The 17572-nt window shown below is 36.4% G+C and overlaps 1 protein-coding gene and 1 long non-coding RNA gene across 4 annotated transcripts; one reads left to right on the top strand and one right to left on the bottom strand.

The window, feature by feature from the left end:
* The first annotated feature begins 12443 nt into the window (after positions 1-12443).
* On the top strand, positions 12444-16499 carry LOC104238889 (bZIP transcription factor 46-like). 3 transcript variants are annotated; one of them, XM_009793395.2, is made up of 5 exons: positions 12444-12624; positions 13928-15008; positions 15605-15676; positions 15770-15799; positions 16140-16499. In XM_009793395.2, exons 2-5 carry the CDS (start codon positions 13956-13958, stop codon positions 16212-16214), a joined length of 1230 nt encoding a protein of 409 aa, XP_009791697.1. In that variant the 5' UTR covers positions 12444-12624; positions 13928-13955; the 3' UTR covers positions 16215-16499. The 3 variants fall into 3 exon arrangements, with proteins under 3 accessions (XP_009791697.1, XP_009791704.1, XP_070026869.1); XM_009793402.2 differs by having other exon boundaries at positions 12476-12624; positions 13677-15008; XM_070170768.1 differs by lacking the exon at positions 12444-12624 and having other exon boundaries at positions 12660-15008.
* Positions 14927-15466, bottom strand: LOC138888732 (uncharacterized). Its single transcript, XR_011406037.1, has 2 exons — positions 15340-15466; positions 14927-15231 (listed from the first exon to the last, which is right to left on the bottom strand). It is a non-coding gene; the product is annotated as an uncharacterized lncRNA (long non-coding RNA).
* Positions 16500-17572: the final 1073 nt, after the last annotated feature.

Raw genomic sequence — 17572 nt, 5'->3', positions numbered from 1 at the left:
TACCAATATAAAGATGAATTTTGTTATAGAAATTAAAAGCCTAATGCATAAGACTAAAGACTTACGCTAGGAGTAAGCAACTGAAGAATGCGACCGAGAAAGAATAGGAGAGAATAAACTGAAGCCCTAGAATATGTATATACTTAAGGGTAAAACCCGTAATTTTATTAATTCTTATTGGGTTATCGGTTAACCCATTAACAAAATTGGCAAACAAAGGCCCGAACTGATAACTCAATAGTAAAAAAATTCTAAACCATTATCGAACCGTAAATCCAATAATCCGATACCGATAACCAAATAAATAGTTAACGGTTCGGGTTATTAGTTTTAACCGATATATGCCCAGCCCTAGTATCTATTCTAGGTCCAATGACCTTATCTCATCAAACACAACTATTATATTAACATGTCACACCAACACAACCTAAAGCCACAAACCGTGTTCACCAATAATCAACAATTCAAGTGTACTCAAACATGAGAAATGACTCAAATGAGGGAAACATCCTGCAAGCTCAACAAGTACCATCACAACGCAATGCTATTAACCCATCACACATAGTAGAATCAAAACACACGAATCTAACTCAAAAGGTCATATCTCAACAAAACTGCGCTGCAATGTGTGACCCTATCCAAACATTGGTCTTATGAAATTCCTCAAGCCATAATGCTCAAAATCAACAACCACACCCAATTCAAAATCAAGTACACGAAGTGCATTACCATAACCATGGAGAAGCAAATAACACAATATACCATAGCCCGGAAAGACCATAACCAAGGCGCAATCAACCCTTCAACACCCCAACAACTATCTCGCTCGAATTTTACTACAAGGCCCAAACATACCCGCAAAGGTGTGCATATAACCAACAAATCACAACCCCTCGTAGCATAGAAGAATAATACATAGAACATATTAGAATACGAACAAGCTCAAATCTAACCGAATGACACTCCTTTCAGCAATAACAGTGCTGAGTCAACAATTTCGACCTGGTGTAGAATACACATCCTTATCGGGCCTACTAATGGGCCCCCAAATCAACTCCAGTCATCCCCAAATGGATAAATGACCCTCCAAAAGTTCACAATGATCTAACCATAGAACGTACTACCATCTAGCTATCTTTGGCCACATCTTCACAATCCGTAATCCCGAAATAATCTGCTTTTGAGAACTCCCAGTTTCCAAATCCATAGAACATATGAATCACCAAAGTCGATCCCAATTCCCCTACTCGAATGACTAACACATCTCTCATACATAATCATCCCCATGAGAAATACTTCTATAATTCTTTTATGCTATATAGCAAAATTTTAACATCAGCAATTTATCAACCAGGTGAGTATTGCAATACTGATGAATCATCCATAAGTCAAGACACAGAGCGCCCTTTTGAAATGCGTAGGCTTCTTAGGGGTTACCAAATAGTGCTAGCATTCTTATGACTATCTGAAATTGTCTATTTCGTCTAGAACTCATGACCTCCCTTTTGAAACTGAACTGTATACTTGCACATGCAAATGTCAATCTCATATGACACAATGCCTCTATCACTCCATCATATGAAAATACGAGAACCTCATTACTAACTCTGAATCACAAGAAGAATACATACTCAAATAGCTTGAAACCTTCCACTTGACCCCATCCAGGAGAAAATCGCAATGCACCACAAACTCCCCATGTTATAGAAAATATCAATCCCAAGTCATGGTAGAAATCATCGAGAACTCTACGAAACCCATTTGCACATAACCAAGCCATCAGAACTGAATTCCTCTAACTCAACCAAGTCACACAGGTTGCCAAATCCAAGAGTATTACCACAAAATACCTGTAAAGCCTCATCACATTATAAGAACCAAAAGAACCGAGCATACACTAACCATACTAATATAACCTGCTACCAAGCTACCTATTTCCTCCGAGTTTCTTCTGAATTGCCTTCAAGTTAACACATCTCTTTGCTAGCACACTATGACCCTTAACTCAACGCTCACCAGGAGAGGTCCTATCATAAAACCACATCATCTTAAGGCCCATAAACCAATGTATTCCCATTTAAACACTCAAAATACCATACCCGAGATACCTACTATGAAGAGGCCTTATGTGAATCTAAAACTTTTTCCTTCAACTTCCCGATACTGAAATGTAGAATCCATAATGATATTGAAATATCGGGAGTCTTGACACCATCCAATGCAAATCTCAGATTCTAGACATATACAAATCCGAAAAACTCTCAATTTCCACATATATATCTTGAATCCATTAGAACCCTCTCGAGAGTTATCCACTCTACTCAAATATCAATTGCACCACCTAAGCGGGCCAAATGACTTGTGGCCCATTAGCACAACAACACCCAAAGAAGTAACCCAGCCTTAATGCAACCGAGTAAATTCCCACTCCATGCCACTACATTTTTCATGAATAACAACTCAAACCATTCCATAATTTCCATATACACATAAAGTGTAATATAACTCGTATCTAGAAATTCCTTACTCGAGTAATCCTCGATCTCAACCTCTGCAAGTCATAACCGATTTACAAGTATGCCTCAAACTGAAACCAGTACAACACATAACTATGCATCAAATAGTCAATTGCAGACTCCCCCACTTGGCTCAAAGCCATAGAACAAAACATTTGATAACTCACAATACCCATACTCTATTATTGCCATAATCCTACACTGAAATTCAACTAAATCCTTCATAAGCTAATGTAACAAAAACCATATAATACCTCAAATCATCTGCTAAGCTCGCATTCATCCTCGTGGCAGTCAGGTCAACTTTCTCAACAAATCCAAACTCAAATTGCAACACTTATAACCCACTGGTAAAACCCTCCACACAACATCATAAAGATCATACATCTGTAGATTATCCCACTGGTGATAACCCACCTACTTAGCCTCAAATTGACATCTCTCTATACCCTTTCATAGCCACAACTACTATGCAATCACTTAATTTCCTTAGTCTGAACTCATCAACAAGACATGAAAATCTACTTCATTCCACAAGTGAAATAACACGAAAGAATCTCTCAAAAACTTTCATAACTCAACACTGTATGACACATCCACATAAATCGAGCATCTAATATTCCTTTTCACATCTCAAGCAAACTCTTCCGGTCACATTCAAACCATCTGAACACATCCCGCATTCACATCCTACTCATTATATAGCTATCGAACTACTCACCGAGCCACCAGACCCATCATAGGAACACCACTGGACATAGAATTCCAAAAGCACATGCTCACACAACTGAAACTACCGAGCCTAAGCTACGGTCCAATTCGGGCCTCAAGTCCTCCAGACTGGCCCATAACAAAACACAGAAAACACATCTCGTACCTCATCCATAGAATCACAAGCTTTCGATGCACAACTAATACCAAGCGCTCACATATGCATACGAGTGAGTGAAAGGAAATTCAAAGAGATACACTTCAAGATGAATCAATGTCGCACGATAAGAAAAGAAAGATGAGACGTTTATCCTAAATGCCTTGTAGCCTCTCGAAGATAGGTATAGACATCATCATACCGATCCGTAAGACTCTATTAGACACTTGTTCATGACTCAAAGAACCTATGAACCTAGGGCTCTGATACCAACTTGTCACGATGCAAAATCTAACTAGTTGTAATGACATCTAACTCAACCTGCTAAGTAAGCCAATTAATAATAAACTACAATAAATGATAATGGAAAGAGTCAAAAATGAAATAACTAAATTTTATACACCTCCCCAAGGACTGATAGTACAAATCATGAGCTTCTTAGACTTAGAGTTTACAAATCTGATATAAAATAAATATATCATATGTTTGAAACGTACATAAATAAATTTATAAATCTAAAGCCACCAAAAATAAGATGCAGCTATAACCAAGAATGCAGGTACATCTTCAAAGCCAGCTCCTGCCATACATAACAACATCAACTCCAAAATCTGCACAAGGTGCAGAAGTGTAGTATGAGTACAACTGACCCCATTACTCAATAAGTAACAAACCTAACCTTAGGTTGAAAGCGGTGACGAGCTTGGACAACGGTCAGAGTCCAACACCAATAGCCAAGAACAACTTGTAACAATATAATAAAAGCAGTAAAAGTAATAACTCAAAAGATATTATGTTCAACTTGTCCACAGTTATGGAAAATAGGCATGATTTTTAGGTATAACGGTAAAACCCAAATCTTTCACCGAAATCACCAAAATATGAGTATATCCGAAAACAGTGATTTTTCCAAAAACTTTCAATGACAAATAAGATATTTCATTATCAGGTAGCATGAGAAAACTACATCTTTATGCTTACATGTCAATGTGCTTGTGAAGTCATGAATGTCACAAATCGTGTAGCATGAGGAAATGAATCTCTATGCATGTATGTCAAGTATGCATGTCAAATGCAATCCATCACATTGGTGAACTCATGTAACCACACTCTTAGAGTACTCAATCTCACTGTCTCGCATTCCTGCTCATCACGCTCAATCACTCAGCACACTTTGTTACTAAGCATTGTACCGTACATGCGCTCATTGTGGATATCAGACTTTGGAGGGGTGGATCCTGCCCAAGCACTAATATAAAGCCAATATGGCCTATTATGGCGTGCAACCCGATCCCATCAATAATAATAAAGCATATAAGGCCTGTTGCGGCGTGCATAAATATAATAATAATAAAGCTTATAAGGTCTAATACGGCGTGCAACCCGATCCATATAATAATAATATATATAAAGCCAATAGACATGTTGCGGCGTGCAACCCGATCCACCATATCTCTCACAACACGACTCTTAGGTCCCAACTCAGTCGCCAATCTCTCCGGCTTCTCGGGCTCACAAATCTCATGCCAATCAGCCCAAATAATGATAACATGATGTAACAACAATGATAACAGAGATTGAGATATGATATGTGAATGAATGAATATGACTGATTATGTAATCACAATTTAAGCAAATGACTTAACAACAAAGATGACCTAAGTGGGCCCCAACAGAATAAACATGAAGCCTAGACATGATTCACAACTCAATTACTCTAACACGTAGAAATTTCATGGATAGAAACAAGACTAGGTAACTACATAGTATCATAGAATCAACCAAGTCATAATTCACACGGGGCACACCCACACGCCCGTCACCTAGCAAGTACGTCACTTCAACACCAAACGCATAACACGTATGTTCAGGGATTCATACCCTCGTCACCAAGTTTAGAAGTGTTACTTACCTCAAACAAGCCGAATCTAATATCGAGCAAGCCAAACAATACTCCAGAAATGCTATCACATGCGTACGACCTCCGAACAGCTCGAAACTAGCCAAAAGCAACTTATGAAAAGCAAATAATGCCAAAGGAAATAAACCTAATCGATAAAAGTGGAATCTTAAATCAAAAATCCAAAGTCAACCAAAAAGTCAAACTCGAGCTCGCACCTCAAAATCCGACGAAACTCAATAAATCCGATAACCCATTCAATTATGAGTCCAACCATACTAGTTTCACTCAAATCTGTCTCCGAATCGATATTTAAAATTTTAAAATTCACTTTATTAAATTTTAGACAAAACTCCTCAAATTTCACTTTGAAATCATCAATTAAATGCTAAAAACGAAGATGGATTCATGTAATATAACCAAACCGAATATAGAACGCTTACCCCAATCCATGTGGTGAAAATTCCCTCCAAAATTATCCAAATCCGAGTTTCCCAACTCAAAATATGACCAAATGAACAAACACTCGATATTATATGCTTCTGTCCAGCTGTTTTGCCTCGTTTCTTATGCCAAACAATTCCGAAACTCGCTTTTGATGCCTCTAATAGATTCCTCGTGAAATTCTAATCAAGTTAAGGTTTTGAATCACTCAATTTGACCTTATAATGAAGGAGATATGTTGGTTTCAATATTTGAAAATAATGCAGATTTTTAAATACGAATTCGGTGGCAATTTCGTAATTAATCTGAAAAATCTAGCAACTCAATTCTTAGTAAAATGATCATAAATTCCTCATACAATGTCGAAACTTGATGATTCCAGTTGCTCTGGTTCCAAAATTACGATATAGATATAATGGTTTAGTCAAAACACAAATGAAAGGCCGTTTGATCAATATGTTAACCTTTATGCTCAAATCGACGTCGAAAACAAATGCAATCACCATACAACCCAAACTTATCCAAAACTCATCGGAATTTAGCCAAATTTTGTGGACATATCCAAAATCATCATAAAAATCTATTGGAATATTTAACCTAATTCCGAGTCCGTTTACTCAAAAGTCAAACCTTGGTTAACTCTTCCAACTTAAAACTTCTAAAACGAGAATCATTCTTCCAAATCAATCCCGAACCGCTCGAAAATTGAAACTAACCATACATACAAGTCATAATACATAATATGAAGCTACTCAAGACTTCAAACAACTGCATGGAATGCAATTGCTCAAAATAATTGGTCAGGTTATTATAGTTAATATATGGAATAGTACTAGTATGTAAAGCTAAATGCCCTCTTAATGAATATAGTAGCAACACAAAGAGAGAGAAACATGAAATCAATGAGAAAACCAAATAATAATATAATACCAAGTCAAGAGTGGGGTAAATCTTCAAGTAAAATCAATGTTTTAGGTTGGGAGATCTTCAGTACCATTACACCACCGTGCTTATAGCACGAAGTCTGATCTCTGTCTGATCGGCTAAACCGTATCATCCAAAAGTATGAGGTTTGACATAGTACACAATACCACCATGTGTGTGGCATGGCGTCCGATGCTAAGCAGTCTCACCACAATACCGTGTAGGTCGAATGGTCCTTGCTAGCTCTCAACTCAACTCATCCCAATTAAGGGGAATAATTTCAATATAATATAATAGAAATTTATCCCTCAATCAATCCCTACACCCGCACGTGTAGTTTCAGGCTTGGGTATTTGTGACTCAGCCTTCCTCGATGACCTAATGATACTCCCAAAAGCATTTATTATTAAAAGGATCATATACTTTTCATACCTTTCATACTTTCTTTCATTTTTAGTGGCACTCTGGGCCTCATATGTAAATCATAATTCTTGGCATGACGGCCGCATTTCACAATTTATACTTTCATTCTTTCATTGCCTTCTAAGGATCATCTTAAAACATTTAAGGATATTTGAAACATTGAGAAAAAGCATATCTTCATCTCAATGGTATGTAAGAATTCAAAAACACATTGGGTATAAGCATAAAAGAGGAGCATAGCATTATATTTTCAAAATATGAATCAAACTATAAGGATTTGGACCAGCTAACCATAGAAGAAGATAGTAATGACGAAAAAAGGAACTTGATCAACCCATAATTGAAGTTTACAAGAATTTTGAGGAATCCGATTCTACAAAGCTTCTAGGGACTTCAATCTATTAGAGATATGACAAAATTGAACCACAATTAGGAAGGATTCTCTTGGTACAAGGCTTTTGGGAATTTCGTCAAACACCTACTATGCAAAATTGATTACAAGGCTTTACAATGGTATTACCTTCCTCCCTCAACCAATTTCAACAAGAATCTACTCGCAATAGCTCAACAACACCATATACCATTTCCTATTGCCACATGCATGGCCCATTCTACTACTACACGGCTTATTTAAAACCCATAACAATTTGCATGAAAGCTTAGGACCAAGACTTACCCGGATAACTGATGGTCTAGGAGTGTCTTCTTTGAATCTTCAAAGTTGGGCAAGAATTGATGAGCAAAGTACCTGGGGCTTCTTCCTCTCTCTCTCTCTAAAGTACTCCCCTCTCTCTAAAACCTCCGTTGGAACCTTCTAAAATAACCCCAAGGTCTTTTATAAAAATGGGTTCGGGTTATAAAAAACAAAAATGGATCCTCCGAACTCAACTATGCGGTCGCAGAGTGCACCGCAGATCAGGTCTGTGGTCTATGAAAGGGATCGCGAAATTGACCTGCAAAACTGGCCTGGCCTGTTCAAGTCTGCGGTCGATCTGCGGTTCGCAGATCAGTTATGCGGCCGCATAATGGACCGCGGAATAAAATGCGGCCGCATAATTGGCCACGAAATAGCCCTCAAGTCTCCTGTTCCACTCTGCGACAGATTAGCGGTCGCAGAACAATTTCGTATAATGGACCGCAGAAATGCCATGTTCTGCAAAAAAAGTTCCACCAACTCCACAATGCTTTGCACAACCCAAAAATTCTGTACTGCGGCGAGCTTGCCACATAAATTTTCTATACCCTTCTAACATATTAGCCAACTTTAGCACCACTAAAACTTCGAAATCTTGGTAAAATTTACGGGGCCTTACAACAAGTGCATAAACATCTACTAGAATATATACAATCCTACTGCAATAACTGTCTCGAATAGAAATTAGACAAAATATAGTAAATAAATAGGACGGGGACTCCATGTGCAGTGGATTGTAACATAGAATGCAGCTCACCACAAAGTCTCCTCAGCAGCTGCGCCTGCATGCCTAGATTGTCCACCAAGTGTACCTGAACAATTAGTGCAGAAGTATAATATAAGTACGTACCTCAATGCATACCCAATGAGTATCTAGTCTAATCTCGAAGAAGTAGTGACGAGAGATCGACATCGACACTTACTAGTGGTCGAATAACAATGTACATACAAGTAGACAGATATGAAACTCAACAAGTAGTAATGAAACAGATAAATATAAATAACATGAGTCTCAATGTAAGAATAATTACAAAATCATCAAATACCATAAACCGCCTCGAAGGAAACAAATATAACCAGTATCAAATACAATGCCAAATATCAAGTCAGGAAAACTCATATGTACGTTGACTCCCTATCGAATATTATGCACGAGTCTGCCGAGAGGAGCGACGCGATCCCATAAGAAAAGTCTTTCATAGAACTGCCGAGGTGAATAACCCGATCCCATAAATGTATCTTATAATCCCGCTGAGGCAAATGACTCGCTCCCATGAGAGTGTGTTACATGATACTGCCAAGGTTGTACGGCTGATCTGCAGATGCATCTCATAATAATATCAAGGTCAACAACCCGATCCATAATGATACTACTTAGGTGTTCAGTCCGATCCTATAACAGTTTTGCTGAAGCGTTCCGTCCGATCACATAAGAATAGTGAAACTTTGACGGGTCATCAGCCCAACTTGCGAATATATATGATAGTAATGAAATCAAGAAACTTGCGGACAAATAAGTACAATGCATGAGTAAACCGTAAGATAAAGTATAATTTCCGCGGCTAATCAAGTAGTGTGCCAAGTTTCTAGAATAATAAAGCTCAATACTTGTATAAGTCTAATCTCAGGCTAAAAAACAAATTAAAACATTTAAACATGCAAGAAAAACTCGAGTAGTACAATTAAAGCGTGGTGTGAGTCTAAGTCTATCCGGACATAGTCAAGAAACTAGCATACGTACGGACGCTCGTCACCTCATACGTGTGTAGCTCCCATAACACGTAGCATGTAGCAAGTATAGCACTTACGGGGGTAAATTCCCTCTTACAATATTTGATAGGAGACTTCTCCAGAATTCGATAATCGGCTCCAATGCCTTTCTAACACCTTAAACAATGCCAAGCGATCTGAAACTAGACAAAGAACGTGCAAACCAATCAAAATATACTCAAAGATTATTAATTTAACAATTAGAAATAAATTCTCAAGATAAAAGTCAACCCCCGGTCCCACATACCCAAATTCTGAAAATTCTCGAAGATAAATATTACACATAGCACTACGAACTCAAACATATAATTTATTCCAAATTTCATGCCCAATTTCGTGGTCAAAACTCAAAAATAACATTTTTAGGTTTTCTTCCAAAATCCTATAATTTTCACTAATTTTCATGTTCCAATCCATAAATAATCCAGGTATTTAGCTCATAATAAGTAGGAATCACTTACCTTCTGATAGATGATGAAAATTAGCCTCCAAAATTGCCCCAAAATTGGCTCCAAATGAGAGAAATATGCTAAGTCCCAATTCGCAAACTTATACATTGCCCAGACGTCCCTCTTCGCGATTGCAAAAGTATCCTTGCGATCGCAAAGTCCAATATTGCCTCAGCCAGAATCCCCTTCTACGCGAATGCGAGTGACCACTTGCGATCGCGAACCTAAGCTGGCCAAGCCTACGCGAACGCGAGCCAAGCTCCTTGAACGCAAAGGCCAATCTTCTAAGTCTTAGAAACTTTTCTTCCGCGATCGTTGCCAGTGTTGCTAACACATCATGTTTGCGACCCTCACTATGCGAATGCGAGAAACAACCAGACCACCATAACGCAATCGCGATGCCCTACCGTGATCAAGAAGAACAATTCTTCCACAGCTCCACACAACACTTCGTGATCGTGGAGAACTTCTCTGCGATCACAATGCATACCACTGACACAAAAAACCAGCAACTGCAAATCAAAGGGAGATGGTCCAAAACCATCTTGAAATACACCCGAGACCTCCGGTACCCATCCAATCATACCAACAAGTCCTCATACCTTTTCAAACTTATCCTTAACTTAGAGTTACAAGTTCAAAAACTAAGGACAAGTAGTCCTTAACTTAGACTTACAAGCTCATAAATTAAGGATAGTTAGTCCTGAACTTACAGTAACAAGCTCATAAGTTAAGGACACTTGGTCCTTAACTTAGAGTTACACGCACAGAAATTAAGGACAAGTAGTCCTTAACTTAGAGTCACAAGTACAGAAATTAAGGACACTTGATCCTTAACTTAGAGTTACAAGCACAAAAATTAAGGACAAGTAGTCCTTAACTTAGAGTTACAAGCACAGAAATTAAGGACAGGTAGTCCTGAACTTCGAGTTCCAAGTTCAAAAGTTAAGGACATGTAGTCTTGAACTTAGACTTACAATCTCATAAATTAAGGACAGCTAGTCCTGAACTTAAAGGACAAGCTCATAAATTAAGGACAGCTAGTCCTGAACTTACAGTAACAAGCTCATAAGTTAAGGACACTCGATCCTGAACTTTATGAGCAGAATGATATTTTTGTCAGGGAGGAGGGGAGGAGGGGTAAAGTTTATTAAAGCATCAATTAAAGACTAAAGACATTTTAAATAATTGCTTAAAAATAAATATATGTATTATTAGTGACTACCCAAATATGGAAGGATGAATACGGGTCTATCCCCAGTAAAGCCGCAGAAGAGGGTCTACATTAAATTTTAGAGAATATATTTTTTCCACTCCCCTTGACTAGGCTAAGTTCACAATTAACTTTAACCGAAACAAAAATTCACAATTTACCAACTGAACAAAAGGGCTCAAGAAATCATTCTAATCTCAGTCATTGTAGCCTTAGTGCTGGGAAGAATGTGATGACGTGAATGCAACACAGATATAAGTCATGTGCACGTGGATAAAGACTAAAAAGAATTAGATCTAGATCCATTCTTTCTTAAGCTAACACATCTAGAAATAATGATTTAGTGAAACAAATAAAGTAAAGTCATGATAAGATAAAATCTGCTATTGCAAAATTGGTTTTATTCACTAAATATAAGGTTAGAATTCTTCTAAAACTTTTTTTACTTATTAATTTATGTAGCTCCACTAGGAATAATTTCATAGACAGCTTCGTAAGACTAATATTTCTTGTGATTTATGATATTATACTAACTTATATAATTTTAAATTTTATTATAACAATTCTCTAAATCTATTACTATTTATATAAAAGAATTGCAATCTACTAATATGCCCCTTTGAATGATACTGCTACGATTTCAAATTAAGAGCCCGTTTTCCATAAGAATGTTTTCTTTAATTTTTCTGATTTTTTTTAAAACAAATTCAGTGTTTGGCTATAAAATTTTTAATTTTCCCTTGAAGATGAAATTTTAAATTTTTTCGAAAATTTTAAAAACTCAAAAAAAATTGATTTTCAAAATTTTCACTCACAAAACTTCAAAAACAACCTAAAATTGTATTCATATTCAAACACAACTCTAATTTTTAAATACTATTTTTACTTTTTTTTTTTACTTTTTATTTGTTGAAATTTTACAATTCTTATGTCCAAACGTCACCAAGTACTCCTATGTTTCCCTTCCGTGGTAAGTACTATCTTGAGTTGGGTGTGCCCACCACGCCGTACGCACGACCCACTACTCCGCCTGACAAAATAACAAAATAAAATGAAAGACGAACCAATAAGTGCCATCTGTTTCATTTTCACAAAGCTCCAAACAACGCTTCAGATGATTCCACATTCCATTATTTTATTGGCGAAACATCACATCAATCATCAAGACGCACTTAGAGTCCAGGTGCTGACCACCCACAGCGCTAAGTAATAGAAAAAAAAACATTCAATTTGGATTATTTCAGATAATTTAAGAAATGCTATTACAAATTAGGTCTAGTTTTAATTGAAAAAATGAGTCGTAGTTGAAAAACAATGAAAAATTAGACACTTGTCCTTTAAAAGAAGCCTTAACGAGGCGAAGAAATAGGAAACAACACGCTTGCTCTTCCGTTCTTTCCAAATTTCTACCTGCCAAAAAGGGGTAAAAATCTCTCTTCTCCCATTTTTTGCCTGTTTTTTCTTGTCTTGATTGTTCACATTTTCTTTTGTCCTGTCCTACTAGAACTGGCAAAGAAAAATTATTTACTTTTTTCTTGATTTGTTATTATTTCATTTGTTTTTTATTTTCTTTTCTGGATATTTGTTGAAATGAAATGGTTCCAAATAAAGTCAAATGGATACAGAGGATTCATATTGATGATCCTGACCAGCTTGAAAGCGTAGTTGATTGATTGATTAATTGATTTCTTGAAACTTTTTGAACTTGAAATGAGCTGCGACAAGTATAATAGATCCAATTTTTTTGGCTATAGAGTATGTTTCATGCATAGCGGAAACTAGATGTATGAGTTTGCCGCTGAGGTTGATGCTTTCATGAAGTTTTAATGTAGGCTTGTGGGTGTGAAGTTTTGGATCTAAATGTATTACTGTCAAATATTTATGTTGAATGAACTTATGAACTTGAAATGAGCTTTGAAGAAGGTTAATAGATTAATGTTATTCTTTTGTTTATGGAATATGCTTAATCCTGGATGAATGAGTTTGACATTGGAGTTGATTCTTGAACGAAGATTTCATCTACGCTCGTGGGTGTTATTATATTTTGATTTTGAATGAAATTTTGGACTTGAAATGAGTTTGAAGGAGGTTAATTATGGTCATACAGTGGCGGAGCTAGAAATTCAAAACAATTTAAGATTGTCATACCTGGGATATGAACCTGTATCCTTTAACAAGATTCAAGATTTTATATATGTAAAAAAATTTATTTTACCCTATTTTATGTAGTATTACTTTTTGACGAAGGTGAAAATCCCCTTTCTTGTATGCGGCTTGGCCAGTGTAGTCATATGAATGAGTTTATCACTGAAGTTGATACTTGAATGCACTTTTGATCTTGACTTGTTACTGTTAAACATTTTCTATCCAAATGTATAAAAGAGGTCGTGGGCTGATTGAGGTCAAACCATGATTTATAAACTGGCTGTAATGAAATAAGATCTTAAAGGTTGCATCTTTATTTACTGTCCTTAGGTCACCATGTTCAAGTTGACGATGAAGACTATGTGTTTGAGCTTGGCCTAATCATCAATGTTATAGCAATTTTTTTTAGGATATATGAATGATTTGTGTTAATTCGAGGCGGTATGCAATATTTGTATACTGGTGAACATTCTGATATATCTTCTTGGACTTCACCAAAATATAAAAAATGAATCCCATGGTCAGCTTCTACCGGATCTACTGTTATTGCTAAGAATCTTACGACTGAACTTTTTGATCAGATTTTAGTCTCCTTTGCCTTCTCATACAATGGGTTCTTACCTGAACTTCAAGAACTTTGCTGACACATCACAGCCAGAGAGCAGTGGTGGGAAGCCAATGAATAATGATAATTTTTCATTGGCTCGACAATCTTCCATATACTCGTTTACCTTTGATGAGCTCCAAAGTACATGTGGACTTGGGAAAGATTTTGGGTCAATGAATATGGACGACCTATTGAAGAACATTTGGACAGCTGAAGAGTCTCAAGCCATGTCATCTTCTGTTGCTGGTGGAAATGTAAGTGTGCCAGTGGGAAATTTGCAGAGACAGGGTTCTTTGACATTGCCTAGGACAATAAGTCAGAAAACTGTTGATGAAGTATGGAAAGACTTTCAGAAAGAGACTGTTAATGCCAATGATGGAAGTGCCCCTGGAGCATCAAACTTTGGGCAGAGGCAATCTACCTTGGGAGAAATGACGTTAGAAGAGTTTTTGGTTAGAGCAGGAGCAGTGCGAGAAGATATGCAACCAACTCGATACTCAAAGGATGTTACATTCACTAGTGGTTTCACTCAACCAAGCAGTAACAACAGTAGCTTGAACATAGCATTTCAACAAGCAACTCAAAACCCTCAACAGTTGAGTAATCAAATTGCAGAGAATAGCATATTCAATGTGGTTACTACCACATCTTCACAGCAAAAGCCTCAGCAGGCACAGCCCCTTTTCCCCAAACAAACAACTGTCGCATTTGCTTCACCGATGCAACTAGGGAACACTGCTCAACTGGCTAGCCCAGGGACAAGGGCTCCCATTGTCGGAATGTCTAATCCGTCTGTAAATACTAGTATTATTCAAGGCAGTATCATGCAAGGTGGTGTTATGGACATGGCAGGATTGCATAATGGGGTCACATCCGTAAAAGGAGGATCCCCTGGAAATCTTGATCCTTCATCTCTTTCACCTTCACCTTATGCATGTGGCGAAGTTGGAAGAGGAAGGAGATCATGCACCTCTTTCGAAAAAGTTGTTGAGAGAAGGCGTAAGAGGATGATAAAGAACAGGGAGTCTGCAGCAAGATCAAGGGATCGAAAGCAGGTAATTCATAGTTTGAAACTTATCTTTTGTTAGTTACTTCTTTTGTTTCCGATTCTTAACGCCCATGACTTTTTCTGGTTTCCCTTGTTTAAAATCTGACTCTCTGGCTAACAATGTTGTATAGTTATTCAATTGAGAGACACAAAAATGAAATAGTTGGCAGCATTTCCTCACACCTCCTGATCAGCGTCTTCTCTCATTACAGTAGACCTTGCATTGCATGCTGAATATATCTCGATCAACAATTTTCCCTTTAGATACTTCATTTCGATCTTTAATCAAGCAAAAATAATAAGAGAAGGAAATTGACTGGAGGATCCATTGATCTTACCTGATAAAGCAGTGTCATTAAGTAATTTCCTGGGAGACTTTTGGAGAAGTGTACGTGCTCTTAGCTTTAGCTTTAAGGTTAAATGTTGATCACAATTTTGGGTGGGGTTTTGGGGAGGAGGGGGGGGGGGAGGAGATCTGAGAGAGCGTGAGGAAGATTTTAACATGCTGGGATGCTCCAGGTTTGAATGAATATCAAATACAGATAGTAAGTCATGAAATGTCGATACCATTAATGGACTTCCTCATTTGTCTGTTATGTGCAGGCATATACTTTAGAGTTGGAAGCTGAAGTGGCAAAGCTTAAAGAAATTAAGCAAGAGTTGCAGAAGAAACAGGTATGAGAACCACGGGGTGAGAATTACTGGATTACTTCAATTCCCTTGATAAATCTTATGATCGTAACCATGGCTTTTGAATGTCTCATGCAGGCTGAATTTATCGAGAAGCAGAAGAATCAGGTATGGACGACATCTTTCCTGTTGCAAATATCTTGTATGAATAGCGATTACAACAATCACGGACTAGATGCAGGGATATTAGTTTAAACAATTTAAGCAATAGTGCAAAGTACTTAACTTGCTGATTGCAAAATGATTAAAGCTTCAAATGGTTGTTCCATCAATTATACAAGCGAATGGAGTAAACTGATATACAACTTTTCTATAAATGTCGTCAGCTGTGAAGACGTGACAACAAAGGAGACCAAATGCATGTGATTAGTTACACTAAGTTATTTGACTGTCGGATCAAATGACCCGTCATTGTTAAATATTCTTTTTTTTTTTTGTCCAATTGCAGTTATTGGAAAAGATGAATATGCCATGGGAAAATAAATTAATATGCTTGAGAAGGACAGCGACAGGACCTTGGTAGTCAAATACGGAAGTAGAGCAAATTCCAGAGTAGAAGCTTGGACAATTGGTAGACAGGAGGATGAAGCAACATGCCGGCTTCTGGCTCAACTCAGTTGACTACTGAGAGTATGAGCCTGCCCCTCTACCCTCCTCCCAACTTATGAATTGAAATATGTTTTGATTCAAATCTATTTTGTCAAATGGTAGATAACTGTACGTATAGTATAGTACAGGTTCCATGTACTGTTCATATTATGTAAACAACACTCTTGCACAAAGTATCATCTTGTGCTCTTTGTTTGCATCCATAGGAGTTATCGGTGCAAGTAGGATGAAACTGTGAACGACAAGCTACTCGTCTAGTTCTGATTTACAATTATCACATAAACCAAATATCTGATACTAACTTTCTGTAAAAGCAACAAACTATTTACGCAGTTTTAGGATAATTGGGCCAGGTAAGTCTTGATCCATCCAAATCTATATCTCCTTAAGCCCAGTGGCAGCATAGAAAAAGGCCACATGGCATAAATAATTAATAATTATTTATTGGTTATTGTTTTTAATGTAAATATATATAAAATAATAAAATAAAATATTTTATAATAAAAAATGAATTTCAAAAAAACTGTCCATTCGAATTGGAGAGTAGTTTCAAGTTGGAGTTTTAAAAATATTTTAAAATAAAACAAAAATTACCATATCTATATCTATCTATATATTATTAAAAGGAGAGGAAAATGTCATCTCCTTAAGCCAAGTGGCAACATAGAAAAAAATCACATGACATAGGTAGTTAATAATTAGTTATTTAGTTAATAATCACCTATTGGTTATTGTTTTTGAATGCAAATATCTATACAATAATAAAATAAAATATTTTATAATAAAAAACAAATTGAAAAAAAAAACTACCCATTCAAATTGGAAAGTAGTTTCAAGTTGGAGTTTTTAAAATATTTTAAAATAAAACAAAAATTACCATATCTATATCTATCTACATCTACATATTATTAAACAGAGAGGAAAATGCCCTCTCCTTAAGCCAAGTGGCAGCATAGAAAAAAGCCACATGGCATAAGTAGTTAATGAATAGTTATTTAGTTAATACTTACTTATTAGTTATTATTTTTGAATGTATATATCTAAAAAATAATAAAATAAAATATTTTATAATAAAAAATAAAATGTTTAAAAAATAATTTCCATTCAAATTGGAGAGTAGTTTCAAGTTGTAGTTTTTAAAATATTTTAAAATAAAACAAAAATTACCATATAATAAAAAACTGAGAAATTATTGAGAATAATAGAATAAACTAAAAAATATGTATCTTATATTATATTATGAAAAGAAAGTAGCATAAAAAAATTTAAATA

This window comes from Nicotiana sylvestris, chromosome 3 (genome assembly GCF_000393655.2).
Source record: "Nicotiana sylvestris chromosome 3, ASM39365v2, whole genome shotgun sequence".
Lineage (NCBI taxonomy): Eukaryota > Viridiplantae > Streptophyta > Magnoliopsida > Solanales > Solanaceae > Nicotiana > Nicotiana sylvestris.
The sequence above is the reverse complement of the archived record's forward strand: the minus strand, read 5'-3'. Positions and strand labels throughout refer to the sequence as shown.

Excerpts from the sequence above, each read along its gene's own strand:
- LOC104238889 (XM_009793395.2), top strand. The coding sequence starts at position 13,956 with ATGGGTTCTTACCTGAACTTCAAGAACTTTGCTGACACATCACAGCCA. Across the intron at positions 15,009-15,604 it reads GATCAAGGGATCGAAAGCAG|GCATATACTTTAGAGTTGGA; the intron begins GTAATTCATAGT and ends TGTTATGTGCAG. Across the intron at positions 15,677-15,769 it reads AAGAGTTGCAGAAGAAACAG|GCTGAATTTATCGAGAAGCA; the intron begins GTATGAGAACCA and ends TGTCTCATGCAG.